The 27,822-nt window shown below is 42.4% G+C and overlaps 3 protein-coding genes across 4 annotated transcripts; 1 reads left to right on the top strand and 2 right to left on the bottom strand.

The window, feature by feature from the left end:
• Nucleotides 1–3,167: 3,167 nt before the first annotated feature.
• LOC134752497 (uncharacterized) lies at nucleotides 3,168–7,562 on the bottom strand. Its single transcript, XM_063688191.1, has 5 exons — nucleotides 7,374–7,562; nucleotides 7,065–7,279; nucleotides 6,193–6,947; nucleotides 5,862–6,054; nucleotides 3,168–3,235 (listed from the first exon to the last, which is right to left on the bottom strand). Exons 2-5 carry the CDS (start codon nucleotides 7,204–7,206, stop codon nucleotides 3,168–3,170), a joined length of 1,158 nt encoding a protein of 385 aa, XP_063544261.1. The 5' UTR covers nucleotides 7,207–7,279; nucleotides 7,374–7,562.
• LOC134752496 (uncharacterized) lies at nucleotides 7,517–9,169 on the bottom strand. The gene has a single exon (XM_063688190.1). The coding sequence runs from the start codon at nucleotides 8,972–8,974 to the stop codon at nucleotides 7,517–7,519; it is 1,458 nt and encodes a 485-aa protein (XP_063544260.1). The 5' UTR covers nucleotides 8,975–9,169.
• A 2,736-nt stretch (nucleotides 9,170–11,905) lies between these two features.
• LOC134752474 (ATP synthase subunit beta, mitochondrial-like) lies at nucleotides 11,906–27,745 on the top strand. Of its 2 annotated transcripts, XM_063688168.1 has the most exons (12): nucleotides 11,906–11,960; nucleotides 12,924–13,001; nucleotides 13,498–13,680; nucleotides 14,152–14,289; nucleotides 15,491–15,588; nucleotides 16,145–16,243; nucleotides 16,714–16,872; nucleotides 18,670–18,792; nucleotides 19,909–20,121; nucleotides 22,947–23,066; nucleotides 25,978–26,049; nucleotides 27,534–27,745. In XM_063688168.1, the coding sequence occupies exons 3-12, from the start codon at nucleotides 13,560–13,562 to the stop codon at nucleotides 27,636–27,638; spliced, it is 1,248 nt and encodes a 415-aa protein (XP_063544238.1). In that variant the 5' UTR covers nucleotides 11,906–11,960; nucleotides 12,924–13,001; nucleotides 13,498–13,559; the 3' UTR covers nucleotides 27,639–27,745. The 2 variants fall into 2 exon arrangements, with proteins under 2 accessions (XP_063544238.1, XP_063544237.1); XM_063688167.1 differs by lacking the exons at nucleotides 11,906–11,960; nucleotides 12,924–13,001; nucleotides 13,498–13,680; nucleotides 14,152–14,289 and adding an exon at nucleotides 14,553–14,670.
• Nucleotides 27,746–27,822: the final 77 nt, after the last annotated feature.

The raw sequence follows: 27,822 nt of genomic DNA, 5'->3' as shown, positions 1-27,822 counted from the left end.
TCTTTTCATATGTGGCTTGTCAAAGATATTTTATTTAAATAGTGACCCTGAAGTTCAAAAATTTGAATTTAAAATTGCGCAAAAACTGATGCCCGGTTCGGATCTCGCCCACAGGATATAATACCATGGTTTCCCCGTTTATCACAAAACACAATTTTATTTGTACGATTCTGACAATACACATGCCATGTGAGACTAAAAAACATTGCCATATATAGTTTTTAATTGAATGACAGCTGCAGACATTTCTTCTATCGGAAGCCTGGTCGACGTAGTTCGAATACAAACTTGATACAAACCCTCTTCGATACATATTACAAATTCGCGCCATAAATGCCATAAATTTATATTAAAAATCAACTGTCACGTATATTCCAAAACTGAGTCCCAAAACACAAGACAATTTGTTTTCAAATGACATTTGTCATCCACCAAGAAAATTACACAAACCCAACAGTTTTACCATTTCCACAATATTTAGTAAAAATCACGTTTAAGTACCCATAAATCATTGTGTGATGTTAAACATGAGGCTGTCCAAGTTTGGATTAAATCTTTGTGCAAATTACAGTAAGTAAGTTTTTTATAATTTAAGTAGTACGTGGTAGCCTACGAAATCATGTTTTGATTGGACTATACCAAAGGGGGGCCGTCTATACGATAGCATCATAAACAATTGGTGCCATAATGACACCAACCCCATCAAAATTTTTCTAAGTCCGAGCCCCCCCCCCCCTTTGCTACAGTCCAACCCATTTCGTTATCGTAGCGATAGCGATTGTCTATGCCGGCTTGGCTAGGCCGGCTGGTGACCGGAAAGCTATTAAATCAAGAGCAAAGCTAGATTGATTTTGTCTATGAAAGCTCAGAAAGGCCAAAAAAGCAACGCGACTCCCTCGTCCCAGTTATCTTGCCTCGTAACTAATACCTAGATTGTCTAGAGTGAAACAATAAAATTGCATATTATAAGAGACAACCAGCGTTCAGCTACTTTTTACTTAGTAACCAAAATTTTCCGAGACTATACTCTTTTATGTAACAACAAGACAAACTAAACTCTTTTATTCATCTAATCTAAGCAAGTGGTTGGTGGCCGAGTGGATATGACGTCCGACTTTCAATCCGGAAGTCGCGGGTTCAAATCCTGACTCATCATACCAATGAGTTTGTCGGAACTTACATATATGTAGGTACGAAATCATTTGATATTTACCACTAGCTTTTCGGTAAAGGCAAAACATAGTGAGGAAACCTGCATACGTCCACAAAGAAGTTCATAGGTGTATGTGAAGAACTCAAACCGCATTTGCCCAGCGTGGGGATTATAGCCCAAGCCCTCGCGCGAGATTAGGACTGCTCTGCAGTGAGACGTACCTATACAGGCTGAATCATTATACATTATTTATTAATCTAATCTTCCTCCCACAGCCCGGCACCGTCCTTTCCAAACGCAGCGCCGCGAGGTGACGATCCCGCCGCGCGACAACGAGGGCGATCTGCCGGACCTGCGCGACGTGAGCTCCGATGAGCCCAAGCGCCCCAACCCCCGCTCCTACGCCTCCCCTAAGATCCACCAGAAGCCCCCTCACCTCGGGGCTTCTAACCTCGACAAGGTAGTCCCCAAAGGCAGCACCAAAAAGATCGTCCCCATGCCGGACCTGGCGCAGTATATGACGTATTATGAGCTCTTGAAAGGCCTTAAGCCTATTTTACACAAGTATGTTTCGATGCTGCCGAAATATAGTCAGTTTCAACTGCTTTGGAAGAAGTTCAAACATCCTTAGCTTCTATACTGTTCAGCTGATTTAAGTAAACATGTAAACGAAGCTGAAAACTTTATAAAAACTGAATTTTCTTGCAATGAAACAGACTCAATGGTAAAAGATTTGAGATAGAATTTGATGAATTTTTTTCATTTAAAAAGAACGTAAGTTTCGTGGCCTTGTTTAAATTGTTTATTGCCAAGTAATCGCTCTTGGAAGAAGTTAGTTAAAATGAGAGTTTTATTACTTAGGAACAAATTTGTGATGTGTCATCCGCTAGAGTGAAAATTTTCGTGAACCAAATGTGTTTATTGCTTTCTGATTGGTTGGTTTCTGCAAGCTTTATGCTTGGCAATAAATTATTTGTAAGTAACTATGTAATCTCTTTTTGTACACATTATTTTAGGTATTTGTAAAAATTTTGGTTTACGAAATAAATACGTTTCTTTTTATGAATCGCTTTTTCTTTCACTCTATCGCATGACCGTTTACATATAAGGATACCTAGGTGAAAAAAATCTACAAGGGGGAACACAGTAGGTATCAACGGATATAAATTATATTATGGATTATATCATATAATCCACAAATGCCTGCCAGGGTGAAAGTAGCTGATAAGTAGAACTGGTCCGCAATTGAAAACTATGAAGGATGGCCTAGCTAGGGTGAGGCATTTCCACGTCCAAGGATCCTTCCTACGGTCATTATTTGTGTAAAGTGAATCCCGCTTATCCACATCATTGGTACAGCAATGATATGTTACACAACGAAGGCGTCAAAAATATCTGACACGATCTTATTTGTAGAGCCATAAGAGCGTGCCTCATATTTTTTGCGCCCTTCGAAGAGTAACATATTATTGCAGGTGACTTACATTATATTATTTATCTTATTTAAGATTGTTATCCATAAGTTATTTACTTTGTAGTTAGTAATATCTAATGCTAGCTTATAGTACGTGTGAGTCGTATTTAAGGCGAAGTATATAATGGGTAAGGCGAAGGTATTGAATAACGACACGAACAAAGTGCGAAAAATATACACACTACTTTGATGTATGGGCAATAAGTCCAATAAGGTCGTGTATACATATTTTAGCACTGTCCGTGCCGATATATAATATCTTTGACTATACAATACAAGTTATCAAATAGACTAGACTTGAAATTCTTGAAAACATAAAGGTGTCTTGTCCTTTATGTTGTACTCACCGATGAAAAGAGGTAAATGCCTTTAGGGTTCCTGGGGCCTATCCTAACCAAAATGCCAATCGTTTGCACCGTAGCGAGGCCCTCTTGCGTTCAAAGGGGTTCACAACTAGTAACATCTCCCATTCCACATTTCCCTTCCTTTAGAGATATCAGAAAGCCGTTCCGGTCACGCCCTTGACGGCCGCAGCTTCGTCTACCGATAATCTGGGTCCACTTCACCAGCCACCTCCACCGCCCCTGGGCTTGACTCGTCCTCTGGACCTGACACCACACTCGCCGAGAGAACCGGTTAGTGTAGGAAAACTTACATATGGTATAGTTCGTAGATTTCAAACAGTCCCCTTTCGGCTTATCCTTTGTCTATTGTTAAATGAAACCGCACGTGCTACTTACTAGCATAAAAAAATGGTATGGCCGTTTTAACCGGTTATTCAATTACCACTCTATGGAGATTGCAATAAGGTTTAAAATGAACTAATGGGAAAACATATTCCTTAGCTGTGTGGTCTTTGCGGTTACTGAGTGCCGGCAAGTCGAACGCTACAGAACCTGCGGTAGTACCTACGCCAGGTTAAGTTTTGGTTTCATAGGAAAGCGGTGCCGTCATATCAGCGCGGTGAATGACGTCACTAGAACGTTGTCTATGTAAACCAAATGGCGCGGTGATTGACACCGTAACGACAAAAAGCGGTGCCGCTATTTACGGCGTTTTGACGGTGTCGATAGTTTCGTCAACTGGATACGTTTCGTTAATATTAGGGTTGACACAACTTGACGTCCCTTTGCGTGCACGACCACAGATAAGATAATGACTTGGATATTTATATTTTAGAAAATCTGTATTATACATTAGTTAGTTAGTTAGTTTTACTGGGCATTTTCCGCAACTCGACATCCAATGTGCCTATTTTGCGTGAAACGAGGTAGCGCTACTCTAACCACCCCAGCTCCTCCACGAAGCCTAGCAAGGTCTTCAGGTTGCTAGTAGCTTCCTTTAGTGTGCATGGATTTCCTAGGTATTTGCTCCTATATACTTCTACCTGTTTACAGTCTAGGAGAATATGTTTTGTTGTTTCTTCTTCTGCCATGCACGCTCTGCACATGGGGCTGTCCGTTTTACCCATAATATGTAGGTGTTTGTTTAGTGTGTTATGTCCTGTTATTAATCCTACTATTTTACGTAGTTGGCTTCTTGGTGTTTTCAGTAATATTTTGGTAAGTTTGTGGTTCAGTTCCGGTAGAATTTCTTTGGTTTGCCTGCATGTCTTCATTTCATTCCAGTACTTGTTGTGCAGTTGTCTGTGATGTTGTTCTAGCTGGTTGTGTATGTAGGATATTGGTAGAGGCATAATTGGCTCGGGTCCATATGCCGGTGTTTCTGAACCTTTCCTGGCCAGTTCATCCGCTGCATCGTTTCCTCTTGATCCACTATGCCCCTTTATCCATTGTACTCTTACTTTGTTGCCTTCTTTGCTCACTTCAGTGAGGCTCCGATGGCATTCAAGTATAAGCTCTGAGGTAAGTTTGTCGCTGCATAGCGCTTGTAGTACCGATTTACTGTCTGACAGTATTAGTATGGTTTCGTGTTTCACTTGTCGTCTTGTAATAGCATTGCAAGCTTCTATTATTCCTACACATTCAGCTTGGAATACCGTATTGTGTTCACCAAGGGGTTTTGTGATGTGAATGTTCAGGTCCTCTGAGAAGACACCACATCCTGTCCCTTCGTTTGTTTTTGAGCCATCTGTGAATATTCTTAGGTTTGTTTGGTTTAGTCCTTCTTTCGGATCTTCTGTTAAGGATATGGCGTAATCTTTCCAGAAGATCATAGTTTTTGGTATTTTGTCGATAGGCGCTTCCAGCATGGGCATTTTTGAGATCGTATTTTCATAGATCTTCTTGTGCGATGAGCTGAAAGATGTCCATAGGTTTAGATTCTTCAAACGAAGAGCTGTGGCAGCCGCTTCTTTCTGTATGTACATGTGTAGTGGCAGGAGTCCTAGCATTATTTCTAGAGCTGCAGTCGGAGTAGTTCTCATGCAGCCCGTTGCAGCCACACATGCTAGTCTTTGTGTTTTATTTAGTTTGTCTATTACTGTGGTTAGCTGGGTGCGGGGCCACCATACAACCGCGCCGTAGCTGATCATTGGCATTATTACCATTTTGTACAGCCATAGTATAATGTGAGGGGCAAGTCCCCATCTTTTGCCTACCATCCTCCGGCATTGCCAAAAGGCTACTGTTGCTTTGTTCAGTTTGTTGTCCAGGTGTTTGTTCCAGTTCAGTTTATCGTCCAGGATTATGCCTAGGTACTTTACATCCTTTGAAAGTGTCAGTTTTGTGCCAAAAAGTGTTGGCATTTCGTATGTACCCAGTTTTCGTTTATGGGTGAAGAGAATTGTGTCGGTCTTTTTTGGGTTTACCGATAGGTCATTCTCCTTGCACCATTTCTCTACTATCTTCAGTGCTGTCTGTGTGAGATCGCACAGTGTGTTTATTACTAGGCCGCTGATTAGTATTACTAAGTCATCTGCGTACCCTATGGTCATAAAATGTTTGTTGTTTAGTTTTGTTATCAAATCGTTTACAACCAGGTTCCAAAGCAATGGTGAGAGTACTCCTCCCTGGGGGCATCCTCTCATGACTAGTGCCTGGTGATTTTGATTTTCTGTTAGTCTTATTATTCTCTGTCTTAGCATGTTCATTATCCATTCGATTATGAGCGGGTTGGTTCCATGTCTATGTAATGCTTGTTGAATGCTGCTGAAATTGGTCTTGTCAAAGGCTCCCTCTATGTCGATGAAGGTGCCTAGACAGGAGTTTTTCCTCGCCAACGCATTCTCTATGTTGCTTACTACAGCGTGGAGAGCTGAGTCAGTTGATTTACCTTGACTGTAGGCGTGTTGGTTTGGATGAATTTCTATGTTTTTTAGAGCCGTGTCCTTCAGCTCTCTGTCACATAGTCTTTCTAGTGTTTTTAGCATGAAGGACGTAAGGCTGATTGGTCTGAAAGACTTAGGATCTGAATAATCGGTTTTTCCTGGTTTTGGTAGGAAAATCACTTTCACTTCCCTCCATTTCTGTGGTATATATCTAAAGGCTATACAGCTGCACAGTAGATTGGATAAATGTTTTATTAATGTATGTCCTCCCCACTTTAGTAGGGCTGGGTAGATTCCGTCCGTTCCCGGCGATTTAAAGTTATCGAAACTATTTACCGCCCAGGTCGTTTTGCTATGTTCTGTTATGCGTTCTGCTGTCTTCCATTCTCTTTCAGTTGGATTGTAGTTCATTGTATGTTGTTCTGGGTCTTGCTCATTTACTACCTTGCATCCTGGGAAGTGGGTCTCAACCAGTAGCCTTTCTGTCTCCGCTGGGCTGCTGGTGGTGCTATTATCCTGTCTCCTCAGGGTGCCCAGTAGTTGCCTTGGTTGGTCTGCAAGGATTTTCCTTGTTCTGTTTGCCTGTGTTACATTGGATATGTTGTCGCAGAAATTCCGCCATGTGGCTGATTTTCTGTATCTTAGCCTTTTCTTATAGTCTGTTTTAGCTGTTTTGTACTTATCCCAGTCCTCTTCAGCTCTTGTGTTCATTGCTCTGTTAAGTAACCTTCTCATTTTTGTTCTCATTCGGTCCAACTCCGGTCCCCACCAGCTGTTGTTGTTACTGCTTTTTCCTCTAGCTGATAAGGTCGATAGTGGACATGTGTTTTCGTAGCTATCGGTAATGTTTTTAATAAGTAAGTTTACCTGTTCCTCCAACTCCTTTGTATTGCTAGGTCTGTCTGTGTGTGTGTTATTGTCTAGTTTACCTTCCAGAAGTTCCTTGTACGCCGGTATGTCCGTGCGTCTCGGGTTTCTTCTAGTTGTGGTAGTGTGTGTGTCGGCTGTCAGGTCGTACCGAATCCATCTGTGGTCGGAGCAGGATAGCTCATCCGACACGTGCCAGTTGGATATGTGTTGAGCTGCCAGTCCTGTGCTTAGAGTAATGTCAATTATAGTATTGCATCTACGAGTGACAAAGGTTGGTTTGGATCCTGTGTTTAATATATCTAGGTTAGTTGACATAAGGTATTCAACAATATCGTTACCTCTTTTGTTGTTGGTTTCCATTCCCCATAGGTTGTGATGGCCGTTGCAGTCTGCAGATATGACCAGCTCGAGCCTTTCTCGTTCGCAGTAGCGTATGAGGTTGTTCATCTCCACTGGAGGTGGTTCGTCCTCCGCCGCCATGTAGGTGGACGCCAGGACTATCTCCGGTAGACTTGAGTTTTGTGTTCTGAGGAGTTTTATGGCACACACGTCTCTGGAACAGAATTGAGTTAGTGGTTGTGCCATTATGTTACGGGATATGTATATACAGGATCTTGGTTTGTAATGTGTATTATAAACTAAATTACCTCCGGTGTTACAAAGGCCGTTTATGCGTGTGTTCCTGATCCACGGCTCTTGAATCAGGGCTATGGATGTTGGGTTAACCTCCAGCCATCTTCGAAGTTGAGCCGTTGCAGATTCGCTGTGCTGGAGGTTAACCTGAAGGACCTTACAGTGGGAAGGCGCCATCGGGGGGTGTCCCTTCCGCCCTTCCCTTTAGGTCCAAGAGACTGATCCCCTTCGGTAGTCCATCCTCATCCTCCGAGTCCAGCAAAATGCCTTCCTCTATGTCTGAGGTGTGTTCGTTTGCGACATCGGTGTCCATGGCAGAGGGGGTATTCTTTGGTGATGATGTTGCGTTTTCTGCGGGTTTGTCCTCCCCTCCGTCTGTGTTCGCCTCTGTTGCGTTCTTCTCTGGTGGGGAATCTCTGAAGCGTCCTCCGCTGTGTTGGAAACGAATGTAGACTGTCCCACATAGGTAGTTCAGTCTCCTTCCCTTTTCCATCACTGTAGGGACAACGTCTTCAGGTATTCCCACCAGGAGTAGGGTACAGGCCCTTTTCTTAAGGGGGATCGCCTGGTGTAGTGTCCACTTCCTCACCATGGCCCACGGGTTCTGGAAGTTGAGGACCCTTCCTACCTTGGTGAGGTTGTCTTCCAGGGACGGGATCAGAATACCGCACCTTGTGTTCCGGACCATCTCGTCCTCCCTCTTCCCAACGAGACGGTCTCCGTTCTGAAGGGTGGCCGACTCCAACCATTTCATCAGCCACGCCTTGGTGTTCGCGTCCTGGCACCACAGCTTCAGGTACCCATCCACTAAACTGGGTCTACCTGAGAACGCTGGGGCCTCCGCTACGGTGTCCAGATCGGTTTCTATGGCTGCCTGGAAGATGGCATCCCCGATCTTCTTCTCCACATCTGCTGCGTCTTGCTGCGTCAGTCTGCCCGTGCGATCGTTGGTGATCGCCACCGTCAGGTCTGTCGCTGCTGCCGCCGCATAGGAGGAGGGTGGTTCTTTGTTGCCCGAGGCGTCCGTCCGCTGTTTTTTGTGGTCGCCTCTTGGGGATATGGTTTCGTCCAGGCGTGCCCTCTTGGCTTTCCCTTCTGGTTTGTTCTTAGCCTGGGTTTGTTCCGCAGGGGTCGTCGCTCCTTCGGCCCGTCCTTCCGGGGCGTCAACCTCCTGTTTGTCTCCAGAGGGGCGGCTTTCTGCTTCTCTTCGCTTTTGGAGCCGCTGCCTCTTCCTCTGCGAAAGTTTTTTCCGCATAGGTGCGTCTTCTTCGGTCTGGGCAGGCTTCCCTCTTGGTTTGCACCTGATCTCCCAGCCGGGATCTATGACCTGCTTTGAGGGTTCAACAGATGTCGTCCCACTCTCCGCCGCCATCGTTTTTTCCGTCGAGGGTCCAGCTGTTGAAAGTTCCATCGTCTCTGGCTTAGTCACCTGGGCCGGGGTTCCGATAGGTACCCCGGCTTTCAGTGGCCTCTCCAGCTTCGATGGCTCCTTCTCGGCCTTCCCACTCTCTGTTAGTTTCGCCCCCCTTAGTGCTTCAGCATTTGCCGTCTCATCTAAGGAGGTCGTTCGTTTTGTTTGTTTTTTTTTAAAAGATTTTATTTTGTTGCTCTCCATATAGTTCCCACGAGTAGCTAGGGATATAAGGGTCAGTACTACGCAGAGCCCCGCTTGCGTAGACAAGGCTATATACAACGGGTTTCGCCCGGTACCCGAGGCCTATCGTTCGCGACTGAGCGCCCTCTCAGCCATGCATCCATCGGCACGATGAGTTACACCTTGGATTAGGGTTTTTGAGTCGAGGTTGTCTCCTCCAGGAAGGGGTTAAAGGGGGGTTAGGGGAAGTGTAAGGAGAAGTGACACGGGAAATTTTGACAGGAGATGACAGGAAATGACTTTTTGGAGCATGGGATTTAAAGCCTGGTTCACACCTGTCCTCCGCGCCGCGCCGCGCCGCGCCGCGGCGCACACCGGCCCCACACACCCAAACGCGATCGCGCCCACATCTGTCCGACGCAGCGTGCATCAGACAAATGCGAACGCAACCACACCAAATGCACGAGACCGATACGCGCCACGACACAACACAACACGACACGTCAGACAAATGTGAACCCGGCTTAAGACAGGAAATCTAGGGTAAAGCGGGATTTACATTACGAGACCAGCGGCGCGAAACCAATGTATTATACATACAACCAACCATAAAGAAATTGAATTGAATTTAATTGAATGGCCGAATGATATAGTGCCATATATTAGAAAGGGATAGCATGATTTGATCCTGAACCATAGATAGCATGGTTTTGTAGGAAGTTTCCTTTCTGTACGGTAGTACTATTATTCATTCTGTGGTTATATGACGGCACCGCTTTCTTAGGAAACCAAAGCATTAGGCCAACATCTGAACACGCTTCTATTGTCAAGGCGCTACAGTGCATGTTCAGATATTTTTGAGCACCTCAGCGGCTCCGATATATCTGACGGCGACTACGGAAATTAAATTCTTCGAATGTAGCAGTCGCCATCAGATATAGGTATGGGAGCGGCCGAGGTGTTCACAATATCTGAACACGTACTCTTACGCGGCGTGTTCAGATATTTGTGAGCGCCTTAGCAGCTCCGATATAGGTATCTGATGGCGACATTGGCGACTGTACTATAGCGAACATGGAGGCAAAGTTTTACGAAACGAAAGTTTACGATGGTACCTACTTTTTCGTTTGTTTAAGGTATATTAAGGTATATAAGGTATATTACTCTTTTACTAAATCTGCTTTCAGAGTTTCAGACTTCTTGGGTTTACGGCAAAGAGAGCCTTTTAGCTTGTACCTGATATACTTTAAGCATAAAACGCTGCAGCGATATATAATAAAGGCTTACCGTAGGTAGCTCTATATTGTAGTCATGGAGAATAGTTATTTGTTATACAAGGGTGCAAAGTTGTATTTTACCCGCGAGTGTGGAATTGAAACACGAGCAAGCGAAAGGATTCTATAGTTGAACCACGAGCGAAGCGAGTGGTACTAAAATAAAATCCTGAGCGTAGCGAGTGTTTTGACACACGAGAAGTAAAATACATTTGCACCCGTGTGTAATACAAAACTTTTCTCCTCACTATAGCGAGGAAAGGCGTCCAATCCACAGGCGTTAGATCATCTTCATCAACTGGAATCACTAATTTTTTTACGATATTATAACAAAAAACTCTGGAAATTCTGTACTTTTACGTGAGAAGTTTTTAAGTAAAATTTTTGTTGACAATGTTGGCATTTCTGACGTATGAAATGTCAATGATGCGTTTTGAAATTGCATCGACTTAACTTGTGCGTTCAGAATTATATTTAACATAATTATTAAAAAACAAACGTTTATTATGGATTTTTAAGGTTTATGACTTAAAATCATTAAATAATGGTGTTATTAGATTCTCAAACCATTTATTTAATGACAATTAATATCGAACGAACCATTATTATGAGCGTTTTACGTTTTGTTACCTGTCAAGCTACTTTTAAACACGCTCCATTCAAGGTCAAATTACTTTCCCCACTAGTGGATTAAATGCGTTTTTCCCCGCTTGTTTTAAAGGATAAAAGACGGCTTTCCGAGCTAGTGAGGGGAAAATAAATATGCTTAGAGTGTTATTTTTTATTTTTTTAAATATTTTTTACCAATGAATAAACTGAACTGAAGTGCTCACTCTCACTCCATACATAAATAAAAAGCCATTTATGAATAATAAGTAAGGGAACTATCGTATGGAGGGAGAATAGGGGTCCCTTTGTTTGACATAATCTATGGTAAAGTAGATAACGATTCAAATACATGTTACTATCACAGGGTCCTCAGAGTCCACAGGGCCCACAGGCCCCACAGGCCCCACAGGGTCCACAGAACCACAATGATCCAACGAAGTTCGTATCCTTGGCCGGAGAAGAGCGTATAGACCGTGAAATACCCCTCCACAACTACGACAACGAGGACCTAACGCTCGGCCCCATGGGCCCCATGAACGTGACAGCGGTAGACGCTGACTTCGACCCAAAATCTCTGCCACCAGTTCCCCTCGCCACTTCAAATCCAAATATAACCGCTCAAGATTTCGAAGGTGTTTCTTTAACATCGGCTTCCAACCGCCCGGCTGTCACTGCTGAGACCCTAGGGGGTCGGGGGAGTGTCCGCAATCTCGGGGAACAAGTATCAGAGACACCTGTTGCTTTTCCTAGCATGGCAACTCCTGGCGACAGCAGCCCTTTCAGTAGAACGCCTGCTCAGAAAACTCCCTGGGAACGGTCGATGTCTACCTTCGAGAGCTGCAGAATAGAGGATCCCGTAGAGCTGGAACCTACTTTAGCTATCGCAGATCCTTTCAGTCGTACGGCGTCTGGATTTGGGGATTTATCGCCTATGTGTAGCTGGTCTGAGCCTCTGACGTCGGTGATCGTGCCGACTGAAGTCAGGTCGAGCAAGAAGGATGCGTCTAGTGGAGAGAAGGCGCCTCCGCCAAAGAAGGAGGCACCCAAGGCAGCCTCAGTGGCAGCTCCAAGCAAAGGGCCGCCGAGAGCTGCGGGGGCTGGCGCTACTGGGAGAATTATAGCTGGTAAGTGTCACATACTTTATCATTTGAAAAAACCTCTGTCCCATTTTATAAAGCTACATATTACAATTTTGTTTGACGCCGATGTAGCTGTCTGTGGGTTTGTCTATGGCAACGTACCTACCTCTCAAACGGATGGACCGATTTCGATGCAGTTTCTTCGCGGTAGTTCTTAACTAATGTTTGATAAAAATCGATCCAGCAGTTGGAAGACTATCAGCTCTTTTCCAAAATGATATGTCATTTTTGGCATAATAATGGTTTATATTGCGTAAGATTTTTTTTTTTTTTTTTTAATGGTTATTCAGATGTACCTACCTGAACAGGTAACATTGATGCACATATTTGTTTCAACTGACAAACAGTGTTGCCGTTTTATTCTTGTAAACATGGAGACTGTATAAAGGAGCCAAATCTCTATGTATGAAAAGTGTCCATCAAAAAACAGTAATTAGGCGGCGCCACCATACACCGAAATACTACCAAAAACAACCTACGTAATTTGGTCGGGTTATTTGTTGCCTTATATGGTTCATTTTATACTCATGTCCCAGAGCCGAACCAGCGCCACCGGAGAGATTAGGAACTATTATTTAAAGCTTAACGCGGTCACTTTTACAACAATTCTGAAATAAGAGATTGCGATCCTTTCTATACCATCCATACTTGTAAAGATCATGTATTTTCATTAACCTTTCCGACGCCGTGTCAAACACAAAAGCAGTCATCCAGACTCCACGTCACCGAAGTATCAAAACTGAAATTGAACTTTATGCATATGCATGTAGGTCTATGTTGCTCTGTGGTCTATGACCGAAGGTCTTTGGAGTTGAACCTACAGTGCGTATACATATATCGATCATTGGCGTCCAAAAGGTTAAATCGCCTTTAGAGCATTTTTTAAAATACTGTTTTACTTTAGTTACTACCTCCAAATTACAAAATATAAAACAAATGTGTTTACAGTGATTGGCGCTGTAGTGGATGTGCAGTTTGAGAAGGGCCTCCCGCTGATTCTGAACGCTCTTGAAGTACCCGGGAGAAGTTAGTAGGAATCCTCTCTTCTCTAGCAAATAGTTTTAAAGGAAACCTGCATCCTACTTTACTAATTTAATACAGTTAGGCCCTATTGGCACGAGAGCCAATGAGCAAACAATGAGGAAGCTCTCGTGCGAATGGGGCCTTACTGCCAGCGACCGCTAGACGGGATTTCTGTTCGTAGGAGCTTTTCGCTACATACAATTTTTCCCGTGTTATCGGCTACGCTCGTAGCGCATAGCTCGCGCTGGCTCTGAATGTGTTAAATCCTCCCAGAATAGGTGTAGTTTTTACACAAAAGTATGCGTTAGTTTAGTTTGGTTTAGTGTAGGGGAGGCAAGAAAAGAGTCCCATCTTAAATACCGGCAACGCACTTACAACCCCTCTGGTGTTGCAGGTTTCTATGGGCGATGGTAATCGCTTACCGGTGATTTGTCTTCTGTATCATAACAAAAATCTTATTCAAATATGACTGAAATTTACCAATTTTTCACCTCTATAGCCCCGAAACTCATCCTGGAAGTGTCTCAGCACTTGGGTGACAACGCGGTTCGCACCATCGCCATGGACGGTACCGAGGGCCTGGTCCGCGGGCAGGAGATCATAGACACCGGCGCGCCGATCACCATTCCTGTGGGCGCTCCCACACTTGGACGGATTATTAATGTCATTGGGGAACCTATTGGTGAGTGACTAATAATATCTCTAGCTGCATATAAGGGACTTAACTCGACAGCAGGATATCACTGCGAAGACACCTGCCTGTGAATGAGTAAGGCTAGCTGGCAAACTTACCTAATGGCACTCTTCACACGTACTAATGCCCAACATTATAGAGCCATGCCAACTAAGTTTTTGGACAGTGTTAGTATATGTAGTGAAGTTTGCACAGAGGACAAGTATTAATACTTAGTTATGGTGGCTCAAAGCACTTGGGTATCAAATACCTTCCGGGCCAGTGCCGTAATCGTACTTATAAGTTCGTTTACCCTCCGTCCCTCCGTGAGAGTAGTGCAGTAAAAACGTGTCCATAACCACAACGTCGTTCGGAATACCGCCAACACCACCAATAAAGGCCAGGCTAGGGTGTTTTTATCAGACATAAAATAACAATACATACTTTTACAAACCTCGATTGAATACCGTCTTGTTACAGATGAGCGAGGCCCCATAGAGACGGACGTGTTCGCGCCCATACACGCGGACGCTCCGCCCTTCGTCGAGATGTCAGTTGAGCAGGAGATTCTCGCCACCGGCATCAAGGTGGTCGATCTACTGGCGCCTTACGTCAAAGGTGATTCATCACATAGAGACTTGTATAGACTTAGGCGGATATAACCTAACGGAGTAGCCATTGACAGGCATTCCCCTCTGTCGAAAATAGTCGGCCAATGGTCATACACAATGTATTTACTAACGTTTATCTGACATGGCAATTTTGACGTTACGTATGTATACATTAGACGTTCCCCTCCCCCGCAAAAATTGGCAGACTTTTTTGTACAGCAAATTACAGACGTGGCGGCTCCGTTTGGTTATATATCCTCCTAGATAGAGACGGACGTGTTCGCGCCCATACACGCGGACGCTCCGCCCTTAGTCGAGATGTCAGTTGAGCAGGAGATTCTCGCCACCGGCATCAAGGTCCTCGATCTGCTGGCGCCTTACGTCAAAGGTGATTCATCACATAGAGACTTAGGTGGATATAACCAAACGGAGTAGCCATTAACAGGCATTCCCCTCTGTCGAAAGTAGTCGGCCAATGGTCATACACAATGTATTTACTGACGTTTATCTGACATGGCTATTTTGACGTTACGTATGTATACAATTGACGATCCCCTCCCCCGCAAAAATTGGCAGACTTTTTTGTACAGCAAATTACAGACGTGGCGGCTCCGTTTGGTTATATCCTCCTAGATAGAGACGGACGTGTTCGCGCCCATACACGCGGACGCTCCGCCCTTCGTCGAGATGTCAGTTGAGCAGGAGATTCTCGCCACCGGCATCAAGGTGGTCGATCTACTGCGCCTTACGTCAAAGGTGATCATCATCATCATCATGTATGCGAGTCTTGGCCCTACTGAATGCTGTTCTGATATCAGCATCGGTATGTGGTATGTGACTTGCCGGCGTGGTGATGAGCGGCTGTCTGTCGGGAATGCTTGAGACTTTGTGAGACGATTGACCCTTAAAGACTATCGTATACATAACAATCATCGCGACATTCCTTCGTATTGACTTCGTAAAATCGAAATTTCTATTTCTACCTTTCTATCGCTCTTCCATATTCGAGCAACAGAGGGGCGGATATAGACTTTAATTTTCGGTTTTCGAATTTTCGCGGTACTTAGGTCCTCTGGCGCGATTCGCGCTTTAATTGTGGGCTACAATACAATACAAATCCTCTTTATTGCACAACCTTAGAATAAATATACATGGAAACACAAATAACAGGTACATGAGATGAGATGGGGCTACTTCTTGTTTTCCAGGTGGAAAAATCGGGCTTTTCGGCGGCGCCGGCGTCGGCAAGACGGTGCTCATCATGGAACTGATCAACAACGTAGCCAAGGCACATGGTGGCTTCTCTGTAAGCAAATATTACTCTAATACTGTTTATATCAGTGGTTTCTTATCCATTCAGTGAGGGGCCACTCGACATTAGTACCTAGGTATCATCATCATCATGTCAGATGATAGACGTCCACTGTTCGACATAGGCCTCCCCCAAGGCTCGCCCTCCGACCGATCCTGTGCCGCTCGTATCCACCGAATTCCCGCGACCTTCACTGATAGGTCGTCGCTCCATCTTGTTGGAGGCCTACCGATAGCTCGTCTTCCGGTACGTGGACGCCATTCTAGAACCTTCCGGCCTAACCAGCCATATATATATTACCTAGGTATATTCATATTTTATAAGTTACCTCTATCCATTAAGCCGCTGAACTGATTTATAGATGAAATTTGGTATCGAGACTTGAGGATCATGGAAAGATAAAGGATTGTTTTTATCATTCATCATTAACAACATCATCCTTCCACGCAGACGAAGTGGCGGAAGCTAGTTTTTAGGGTTCCGTACCAAAAAAGGTAAAAAGGCACCCTTATGCCACTTATGGTGTTTATTGATTGTCATGTGTCGGCAGGTGTTCGCCGGCGTGGGGGAGCGCACTAGAGAGGGCAACGACCTCTACAACGAGATGAAAGTGGGCGGGGTCATCAAGGATGACTACAAGTCGTCGAAGGTATGATAGTATAACACATATACAACATCAAACATCGTAAGGTGTCTCTTAAGTCTTAGGTCTGTTTCAGTCTTCTACAAACAATTTGACATTTTAATAACCGACTGCGCCATGTAGTATTAAATTTGGTAGTATTTAATTAAACCCAGGTTATCAGGACGAAATTATTAAGATATTCTTACAGCGAGTTATTTTGCGTTATGAAAGCTTTATGTAAAGAGAGCGTGGCCCTATTTGACATTAAGCCCCCTCCACACTCGTGCGCGAATCGCGAGTCTAGTTCGCTAATCAGCGAAATCGACTCCACACTCGCGTACGCGGCTTCGCGCCGCGTTTCGCGCACGAGTGTGGAGGGTCCTTTACATATTATCATTTTAATGATGCGTTCGGCAACGTTCTATACTGATACATTTGGTGCGGATTTTGGTTCGGTTACAATTACCACAGGTGTTACAGTATGTTGTCGACAGGTGGCGTTGGTATACGGACAGATGAACGAGCCGCCCGGCGCACGCGCACGCGTCGCCCTCACTGGGCTGACCCTCGCCGAGCATTTCCGCGACAAGGAGGGGCAGGACGTGCTGTTGTTCATCGACAACATCTTCCGTTTCACTCAGGCCGGCTCCGAGGTACAGTTGTAACGTGTCCCCTGTGTTGACTAATGGTCGACAGGTGGCGCTAGTTCACGGACAGATGAACGACCCGCCCGGCGCACGCGCACGCGTAGCCCTCACGGCTGACGCTCGCGGAACACTTCCGCGGCAAGGAGGGGCAGGATATGCTGGCCGGCACTCAGGCCGGCTCTGAAGTACAGTTGTAATGTAATGTGATTCGTCCGTCCCCTGTGGGCCTGTGTTGACTAACATTGGCATAATATCATATGCTGATCACAATATCATCTGTGTCACTTGGACGTGACACATATGACATAACTGTGACGTACATATAAGTACTTAGTACATACCTATACCTTTTACGCGATATCCCTAAGCTTTTGACGAAGTGTGATGACAAATAATAATATTCCGTAAATAATAGTTATGTATGAGAAAATCACCCATTCTTGCCTCAGTTTGAACCAAATGATCTTAATTTTACTAGCTCATTTAAACCATTTGGCGCCTATAAGAACTCTCCGAGACGTATACATTGCCATATATTGTCTTAAATAAGGTAGATTTGTGAAGTTTAAGTGTCAAAGCTCTTCACCGCTAACACCCAATCGTACATCGCACTACAGCGGGCATTTTGCGGGCAAGTCATTTGGTAAGGTTTACAAAAAAAAACATCTTAACTTTACGAGTACATGTACTTAGTATTTGTAACATGTAGTAGTAGTAGTAAACTCTTTATTGTACAAATATACATATTAAAAATTACATGGTACAAATAATAAGATGTACAACGGCGAACTTATCCCTTTGAGGGATATATCTCTTCCAGTTAACCTTTGAGTAGATAAGAGGAGAAAGTGAAAAGAGGGTGACAAATGTAGCAAAATGTACAACAAGGTACCAGAAAGATAAAGGATATAAATACATACAAAATTAATAGGATAAACATATAATATATTACACAAAAAGGAATGGGGAAAATACACTAAAAATTGGAAAGAAGTAGAAAAATATAAAGCAACATACAATACATAGGCACATTCATCAATCAGATAACCATAGCTTCTTTAACCTCTCCTTGAACGACGCAAGCGATTGCGCCTATCTGAGCGAAACTGGCAGCTCATTCCACAGCCTATATACCTACCTGTTACCTACCCTACCCTACCCTGCTACCTAGTTACCTGTTATCATGTATTAATCTTTAATGTGTAATACTCTTTGAAGTGACAACTAATAAGCCCATTTAAATGGCCATCTAAAAAACAAATAAATAGCTGACATGCGTCATATATGACTGTCGTTCATATTATTCAGTCTTATTTTTATTTAAAATTGAAGGGATATAAACTAATAGATACCTATAAATTGTATATACAGATGTCAATCACAATGAAAAAATCAACGATGATCAACTCTGGTCAACGTGGGACTCGAACCCACATCCTTGGATTGCCGGTCCAATGCGTTACCAATTGCGTTCGAGTCCCACGTTGACCAGAGTTGATCATCGTTGATTTTTTCATTGTGATTGACATCTGTATGTACAATTTATAGATTGTAATAATGTGGTACATCCCACAATAAAAAAGGAAAAATATATTAACATTTAATAGATACCTACCTAATATTTGGATTTGCACAAATAGGTACTAGGTACCAAATACTAAGTACAAATACTTTATTCAGACAACTGGAAAATTGATTTGTGAACCTTACGAAGTGACATGCCCGCTAAATGCCCGTTGTAGTGCGACGTATGCTAACTAATAACTTTACTATTGTTTACACAGATTGTTTATTGATTTGTAGGTATCGGCGCTTCTGGGCCGTATTCCTTCTGCTGTGGGCTACCAGCCGACGCTAGCCACCGACATGGGCACCATGCAAGAGCGTATCACTACGACTAAGGCGGGTTCTATCACCAGCGTGCAGGTATGGACATTTCGACCCCTGGAGCTTGGCTTGTGGATCCCTGGTAAAAAAAAAAGCATGAATCTAGTATATAACTGGATCGGTCATGAGGGGTGGGGGGAAATGACCGAACGTATCTTCCAGTTCTTATGTATCTTCCAGTAGGCCTAGCAGAGAAAGCCAATTTTTATTCCCCACCGTATGGTTTATGGTGGGCTACAAATCTAATCGACCAATCATATTGTCGCATTGCTATGTTCTGTCCCTCACGGGCGCACGCGTATAGCTGATCTATGTAATGCTAGGTCTATGTTTTATAGCAACGCAATAGACAATTTCTTGAATTTATTTTTGAGCTAGATCTGGCAGGCTCCTAACTATGAAACTGTCCTATGTTGTTCAATTATTTTTTCATTTCTCATGCTCTGAAAGAGGGTCATTGTTGTTCTAAAAGGTGCGCAGAAAATGATACGTGTCTGCACTAGAGCATTTTACGTTCGAAGTACGACTTTTTTAATTTTTTTACGATACGCAATTGAAATTTGAGTTTAAATGGATTTGTAATAAATTTTTCATTTTGATATTTGACTCTCCATTCCATAAATAACGATACTTTTGTCTGAATTGTTAATTGAAAGTACCCTCAAGAAATACTATAAAAATGTATACTTAGTCATGTTTTAAAAAAAATACATGCATTTTACTTTCCTCGTATTCGAAATGAAAAGTAGAGTGTTTAACTCGGGTGAAAGGCATCATTTCTGCCTCGGACTATTGGCGCTCTCACTGCATTCGAGCGCCAAAATACCTCGGCAGAAATGAGTGCCTTTCATCCCTTGGTTAACAATCTACTAAAAATTATTCATAATTGCTATTTTAGTCACAATTCACAGGGAACATTTTCAACTCAAAGGCACCACAGTAGGGCTAAAATGGTCGGTTTTTTATCATCTGTCATCATGCCTGTCACGTTCTAACAAGTATGTAAGTGCGAAAGTAACGCATTACATGACAAGTGATAAAAATTCGACCAGATGGTGGAAATTGCCAGTCCCTTTTCATCACCTGGTTTTCTACCGACGGGTTGACTTGGCTTGAGTATTTTAATCAATATAAAAAAGAAAAAAATCATTACAGGCTGTGTACGTGCCAGCGGATGACCTGACCGACCCCGCCCCAGCCACCACCTTCGCCCATTTAGACGCCACGACGGTGCTGTCTCGCGCCATCGCTGAGCTTGGTGTATATCCCGCCGTGGATCCGCTGGATTCCACCTCCAGAGTCATGGATCCAAACATCATCGGGGCGGAGCATTATGGAGTAGCTCGCGGCGTGCAGAAGATATTGCAGGTCTTTAGTATTTTAAGATTTTTAAGACGTCTAGATGTAATAAAACCAATCCTAAATTCTGATCTAGGATAGACTTCGGGATACGAATGCTCCATGTTATAAGAGTTTAGAACCTGGTTTTTTAAATAGGAGCCCTAATAAGTAGGTCAAAATTAAGTAGGTTTGCCTATGCTATAAAACGACTTAGAGAAGTATCAACAGAAAATACAGCTCTTCTAGCTTTCCCCGCTTATGTCATGTCAAATCTACGCTATGGTATTATTTTATGGGGTAATGTTGGGAATAAAGACCAAGTCTTTAGATTACAGAAAAGATGCCTCCGCGCTATATATGGTCTTAATCTGCGTCATGTCGTACGCTATTTCTCGAGAATAAAATACTAACTTTTCCAGCCCTTTACATATTTGAAGTCAGTCTGTTTGTAAAAAATAACCCAAATATGTTTGAAAGAAGAAATCCAAGACCACGTCTTCAGTCAAAATATGGTTATGATATTGGATATCCTACATCAACTTCGGCATTTTTTTCAAAGAGTGTTATGGTTATGTGTCCAAAAATATATAATAAATTACCAATCCACCTAAAGAAGTTGATGCCTATGAAGTTCAAAAGAAAACTTTTTTAATGGCTTGTGGAGAAATGTTTTTACAGCATCTCCGATTTTTTAACAGAATAATATAAAACACTATGTTAACCAATTTTATATGTGTAGCTGAAGCTATAGTTATTTGTTATACAAGGGTGCAAAGTTGTATTTTACCCGCGAGTGTAGAATTGAAACACAAGCTAGCGAAAGGATTCTATAGGTGAACCACGAGCGAAGCGAGTGGTTCTAAAATAGAATCCTGAGCGTAGCGAGTGTTTCAACACACGAGAAGTAAAATACATTTGCGCCCGTGTATAACACAAAACTTTTCACCTCACTATAGCGAGGAAAATGCAACATCCACAGGCGTTAGATCATCTTCATCACTGGATTCACTCATTTCTTTACGATATTACAACAGAAAACTCTGGAAGTTGTGTATTTTTACGCGAGTCGGTGAGAAAAGTTTTTTAGTAAAAAATGTGTTGACAATGTTGACATTTCTGACGTATGAAATGTCAACGATACGTTTTGAAATTGCATCGACTCAACTTATGCGTTCAGAATTATATTTATCATCTTATAAAAAACAGTGAGTGTCAGGATGGCGGGTGTACATCAACAAATGGAGCTGCGGTATACGTCAGGAGTTAGTGCTAGCAATGTGCCAAATGTGCGCCAAAATTGGAGCAATGTGCTCTTTAAACTCCAGAGATATTTAAGATATAAATGACGTCCGCCAACCTGACGTCAGGTTGGCGGGCTCATTTCCAGTTCTAGCTAATGGCTGCCTACTCAAGGGTGAAAGTACTGCCTACGGTTAGTGCTCGCAATGTGCTTCCACATGTATGAAGCACAATCAAATTCAGAGAGCGGTTAAAGAGTAATATGGAATTGAATAAGTATATATATAGACGCCTGCTTATTTGAAATAGCAATGATAAAGATATGATTTGTGATATCGCTATTTCAAATAAGCAGGCGTCTATATATATACTTATTCAATTCCATATTACTCTTTAACCGCTCTCTGAATTTGATTGTGCTTCATACATGTGGAAGCACATTGCGAGCACTAACCGTAGGCAGTACTTTCACCCTTTAGCTAGAACTGGAAATGAGCCCGCCAACCTGACGTCAGGTTGGCGGACGTCATTTATATCTTAAATATCTCTGGAGTTTAAAGAGCACATTGCTCCAATTTTGGCGCACATTTGGCACATTGCTAGCACTAACTCCTGACGTATACCGCAGCTCCATTTGTTGATGTACACCCGCCATCCTGATACTCACAAAAAACAAACGTTTCTTATGGAATTTTAAGGTTTATGACTTAAAATCATTAAATAAAGCTAAATTTGGTTTTTTTAATTAGATTCTCAAACCATTTATTTAAAGATAATTAATATCGAACGAATCATTATCATAAACGATTTACGTTTTGTTATCTGTCAAGCTACTTAAACACGCTCCATCCAAGGTCAAATTACTTTCCCCACTAGTGGATAAAACGCGTTTTTCCCCGCTTGTATTGAAGGATAAAAGGCAACTTTCCGAGCTAGTGAGGGGAAAATATATTTACATAAATGATCTCATTTAGAATTAAGTTTCCATATTGTACGCCTCTCTGAGGCAGGACATGAAGACCATTGTACATTAGAATAACATCTCTGTAACTCATGACCAACAATAAATATTTTGATTGATTGATTGATTGATAAGTGGTTCTTAAAAACTTCTGTAGCGTCCATCTGTCTTGGTTATCTTTGGAGAATGGTGACTATTATCTTTGCTCTTATAGATGTTTCATTTAACTTTATTCTTCCCCTGTACTGAAAAACAGGTAAAATTGCTAAATAGTTCATCCCAGCAAGCACAGTCAAGTTTATTTATCCATATCGTAAAGGGAAGTCGAAAAGCCCTGAATGGCTTCGATAAAAAGAGGTACGGCTGTGCCTGCTGTCGTGCTGTGTTTGTTCCGCAGCGTACTACGCATAGTAGGCGAACAACACGCGAACGCGAAGCGAAACGATGCGGCGCGGGGTGAATCAATCCTTCCTATAGGTCCTACGTGGGCGATCTCATTGCGAACGCGCGCGACGTGGGCCCGCCGCGCCGTTTCGCTTCGCGTTCGCGAGTTGTTCGCTTACGTAAGACGCAGCGTTATACTTGGCGGGCGCACGGCAGATAGTTATCGTAATCACAGTCTTTCTTCTAAAATTCTGACTGTTATTCACAGGACTACAAGTCTCTGCAGGACATTATCGCTATCCTGGGCATGGACGAGTTGTCAGAAGACGACAAGCTCACTGTGGCGCGCGCGCGCAAGATCCAGCGGTTCCTGTCTCAGCCCTTCCAGGTCAATATTCAAGACTACAAGTCGCTGTCGCTAAAATGTGTCCTCACTTGGAGAATCCGTCAGAAGGCGGCTAGACCTTTAGCCCTTCCAAGTGTAATGCAGTGGTGGGCAAACTTTCTTCATGAGGGGCCCGAAAATTATGAAGAGGAGGGCCAGAATTGCAGCAAAATGTTATTTTGATTTGCGATTATCGTGGGCCAATGCCATATACTTAATTCTTTCATAGGATCGGCGGCGAGCCGGATAAAATCCTTTCGTGGGCCGGAGCTGGGCCGCGGGCCGTACTTTGCCCGCCACTGGTCTAATGGCATGTAAGAGTATTAGGACTACAGTTTACAAACTAGGACTGCATCGTTATCCTGCATATAGATAGACGATCACGATCAGTCAGACAGAAAACATATTAAATCATATTTACAATCGGGTCTATCGCGAATTGGGGCATTTTCTATGAAAACGGACCTTATTGTCGATGGCGCTTACCCCGCACGGCGCACAGCGTCGCGCGGCATTGTATTTATATCGGAGCAGCATCGTTTATAATGTCGATTGTCGACATTATTATATTGTTTATAATGTTAACATCGACATTAAGGTCCCTTTTTATAGAAAATACCACAATTTATTTTTCCCCTCACTAGCTCGGAAAGTTGTCTTTTATCCTTCAAAACAAGCGGGGAAAAACACGTTTTATCCACTAGTGGGGAAAGTAATTTGACCTTGGATGGAGCGTGTTTAAGTAGCTTGACAGATAACAAAACGTAAAACGCTCATGATAATGGTTCGTTCGATATTAATTATCATTAAATAAATGGTTTGAGAATCTAATAAAAAATACCAAATTTAGCTTTATTTAATGATTTTAAGTCATAAACCTTAAAATTCCATAAGAAACGTTTGTTTTTTATAATATAACTGAACGCACAAGTTGAGTCGATGCAATTTCAAAACGCATCGTTGACATTTCGTACGTCAGAAATGTCAACATTTGTCAACAAATTTGTCAACAATTTTTTTACTTAAAAACTTCTCACCGACTCGCGTAAAAATACACAACTTTCAGTTTTCTGTTATAATATCCTAAAAAATGAGTGATTCCAGTGGTGAAGATGATCTAACGCCTGTGGATGTTGCACTTTCCTCGCTATAGTGAGGTGAAAAGTTTTGTGTTACACACGGGTGCAAATGTATTTTACTTCTCGTGTGTTGAAACACTCGCTACACTCAGGATTCTATTTTAGAACCACTCGCTTCGCTCGTGGTTCAACTATAGAATCCTTTCGCTTGCTCTTGTTGCAATTCTACACTCGCGGGTAAAATACAACTTTGCACCCTTGTATAACAAATAACTATTGTTACCTTTATTTACCGACGTTTCGACACAGGTTTCACTGGTCGTGGTCGCGGCTAACTGACGTCCCAGCAAAATGTCAAAACAGATTAGTCAGACAGAACCCAAAACTTATAAAAAATCATAACTTAAGGTCCCAATGTAAAACGATTTCGAAAGGAATGCTCTCGTTTTGTCTATTTTTACCCTCGAGAAAACGAAAATATTTGTTTTGAAAGGCATACAATTTTGAATAGTTTTGGTTAGACCAAGCTAAATTGGCAGCCATTTTGATAACCCAGACTGACCAAGACGTCATAATTTCATCAAAGTTTGACGTTTAAAATGCACTTCCGGTTCGAACGCCATCTTGATAGTAGCCTCGTGATTAATTACTTTGTTTTTTGCTCATTAATATTGTTTAAAGTGTAATATCAATAGCTTTATTATACAGTAATCTAATGTAGTAGTGTGCAGTGAATGAAGAATTAATCTCAAAGCGTGTTTAACCACCATTTTGGAGTCAACGGCCGGTAGTCCACGTGCTTCTCGTAAAATCCAGCTATCGGTTTTACGAGTCAACTACAAATAATAACTACCGAACAACGTCGTGCTCTAAGAGCATTTGGTATTTCTACCTCTAACCGTGTCTGGCTAGAGCCCTAGAGGCCCATTATTTTATTATTTACCGTACACTGGCTGAAATATTAATTCGATCCCACGTGGATCCCACTTTGACGTTGGCGAAATCATCGACAGTATCGATGGAGCCATACTACCTAAAGATTGATTGATTGATTGATTGGCGTTTAAAATTACCCTTGCGGGCTTGCACAGTCTTGGCTATCGAAATCGCTGTTAGCTTGGTCTAACCTAGGTCGAAGTCTACACATTTTGAACCAAATGCGAGTTATTTTAACGGTAATAAGGATGCCGATGCCCTAGCAAAAGACGCGTGCACAAAAGGTGCGGATGTGTACATCTTTCCAGACTTTACTGAGAAACTACATAAATATAAAAGAAAAATTCATTCTGTCTGGAAAGAACACTTTGATGAACGTAGCAAAGAAAAGGGCGTGTGGTACAAGACGATGCAATCGGAACCTCCTCATATACCTTGGTTTACTAACGGTAATTTAAGTAGACAGTTAATTAAGATAGGCTTAAGATTGCGTTCCGGGCATATCCCGTCAAAAAATTTGCTTACTTGATGAAAAAAGAACCATCACCAAATTGCCAAGTTTGCGGTTCTGTTGAAGATGTGCAACATATTTTGACGGAATGTGCACGGAATGAAAGTGATAGACAATCGTTACTAACTACCCTCAAGGTAAATCGATTAGATATAGGTGCTTTTCAGAGCATCTTAGCTGTACCGACCTCAGAAGAGGTTAAACATATATTTTTATATATTATAGATTTTTTCAAACGGTACAATACTATCCCATAAGTAGACATTTAAGAATACTAGTATAAGGTACAATGGGGCTGGCATAATCATGTAACTGGTTTAAGTCCCTAAATAATAAATAGAAAAAAAAAAAAAAAAACCAATATCGTAATTTAATTATTGTGTAACAGGTGGCGGAGGTATTCACGGGGCATGTTGGCAAGCTGGTGAAATTAGAGGAGACGATCAAGGGATTTCAGAGAGTAAGTTTAAAAAAATATATTGACAGAGGTAACAATGAATAAGAAACTAAGTAAAGATAAGATAAAGATAGTTTATTCTTCAAGTAGGCACATTAAAATGCGCTCATGAAGTAAAATATAGCTAAAAATATCTCCCGCTCCCGTTACCAGAAAACGTATAGCGGCCTACATCGCCCTCTAAATAAATTGTGCTAAAGCCTGACCAGTAATTATGATCATTGTCAGAGGGCGCTGTTCATTCTCATGTACAGGGTGACAGTTCAGTATAGTATGTAAAAATTAGTTCCAGTGAAATTCTGCAACATGGCGCGTGATCCTGGTTAATTGATAGCACAGAGTATGGAAGTGTTATCATCAACGTCAAACTTCTATGATTTTATGACGTCTAAAATAATCCTTGCACACTGAGCTATCAAATACGGTGCAGTAAGTATTTTTCAAACTGGAAGGGTACGGTGTCAGGTGTCATCTCAATCAATCAATTCTGGGAGATTTGGTGTTTTAAGGTTATAAATTGTATGGAGATGACACAGTCATGTCACCGTACCCTTCGTATTTGAAAAACACTATAGCTTAGCTAGACTCAAAATTTTGTCTACTTTGTGTCTTTTGTTTCATTTAGTATTTCTTTGCTTTTTAGGGTTCCGTACCCAAAGGGTAAAACCAGACCCTACGGGACCCTATTACTAAGACTCCGCTGTCCATCTGTCTGTCTGTCACCAGGCTGTATCTCATGAACCGTGATAGCTAGACAGTTGAAATTTTCACAGATGATGTATTACTGTTGCCGCTATAACAACAAATACTAAAAAGTACGGAACCCTCGGTGTGCGAATCCGACTCGCACTTGGCCGGTTTTTTTATATTAATTGTGTGTTCCTCACAGATTTTTGTTCCTGAGTTAGTTCTTATAATATTTGAGTACTTATTTATCTATAATATATCGCCGTCTTGTGTCGGAGGTCAAGTCTCATTTTGGGTCGCTGAGCCAACGGAGTAGTAGTAGTAGGTAGTAGCATAGAGTAACTTATACTAGAGCGGTACTGTCATAGTAAATTTTGTAACCCCAGTAAATTCACTGCCATCTGTCGACACACTTTAAAACTAAAAATTAAGATTTATAAAAACACGATAAAATGTATTTAAATATAGATAAATGATTTTTTTTAAATGCATTAATTATTTTTATGATTTTGACCCATGTTCTTTTACTGATATGCGTTAAAATTGTTAAATAACAAACGAAACAGTCAACGCCATCTATACGACAGTGGGCCAAAACTAGTGGCGCCCTCTGAACGAGAATCAAATTTTCTTGATTTTCGAGGCACGTTTTTTCCTTAGACTGTAAACATCTATTACGGAGTTATATCTATCTTTGGTAGTAGTATATCGTTGTCTAGTACTCACACCCTTATTACTGTGGGGATAAGGTCGTTGATTTTAGTAAGATTGCCCCATAATTTTATTTTATTTTATCACAGATCCTGGGAGGAGAGCTCGACCACATCCCGGAGGCGGCATTCTACATGGTGGGCACCATCGAGGACGTGATCGCCAAGTCGCAAGAGCTCGCCAAGAACGTCTAGCGGCCGAAAGATGGCGCTGTTTATATATATAGTTTGTAAGATTATAGGTCCGTTCACATCTGGCGAATGCGCCGCAAGAGCGAAAGGGGACGAAGAATAGAACAGGCGTACCTAACCGAAATCATGGTCCGGTCAGCATATCTCTTACTCGCTTTCACTCATACAGCGAACCACCCTCCGCTTG

The sequence above is a fragment of the Cydia strobilella genome, chromosome 24 (assembly GCF_947568885.1).
Source record: "Cydia strobilella chromosome 24, ilCydStro3.1, whole genome shotgun sequence".
NCBI lineage: Eukaryota > Metazoa > Arthropoda > Insecta > Lepidoptera > Tortricidae > Cydia > Cydia strobilella.
Note: the sequence above shows the minus strand (reverse complement) of the source record. Positions and strands in the feature narration are given on the sequence as shown.

Coding starts and splice junctions, on each gene's coding strand:
- LOC134752474 (XM_063688168.1), top strand. CDS start 13,560: ATGGACGGTACCGAGGGCCTGGTCCGCGGGCAGGAGATCATAGACACC. Junction 15,589..16,144: donor AGGCACATGGTGGCTTCTCT/GTAAGCAAATAT, acceptor ATGTGTCGGCAG/GTGTTCGCCGGCGTGGGGGA. Junction 16,873..18,669: donor TCACTCAGGCCGGCTCCGAG/GTACAGTTGTAA, acceptor ATTGATTTGTAG/GTATCGGCGCTTCTGGGCCG.
- LOC134752497 (XM_063688191.1), bottom strand. CDS start 7,206: ATGGCGGCGGAGGACGAACCACCTCCAGTGGAGATGAACAACCTCATA. Junction 6,948..7,064: donor GGAAACCAACAACAAAAGAG/GTAACGATATTG, acceptor CTCTAAGCACAG/GACTGGCAGCTCAACACATA. Junction 6,055..6,192: donor ATAGCAAAACGACCTGGGCG/GTAAATAGTTTC, acceptor TATATACCACAG/AAATGGAGGGAAGTGAAAGT.
- LOC134752496 (XM_063688190.1), bottom strand. CDS start 8,974: ATGGAGAGCAACAAAATAAAATCTTTTAAAAAAAAACAAACAAAACGA.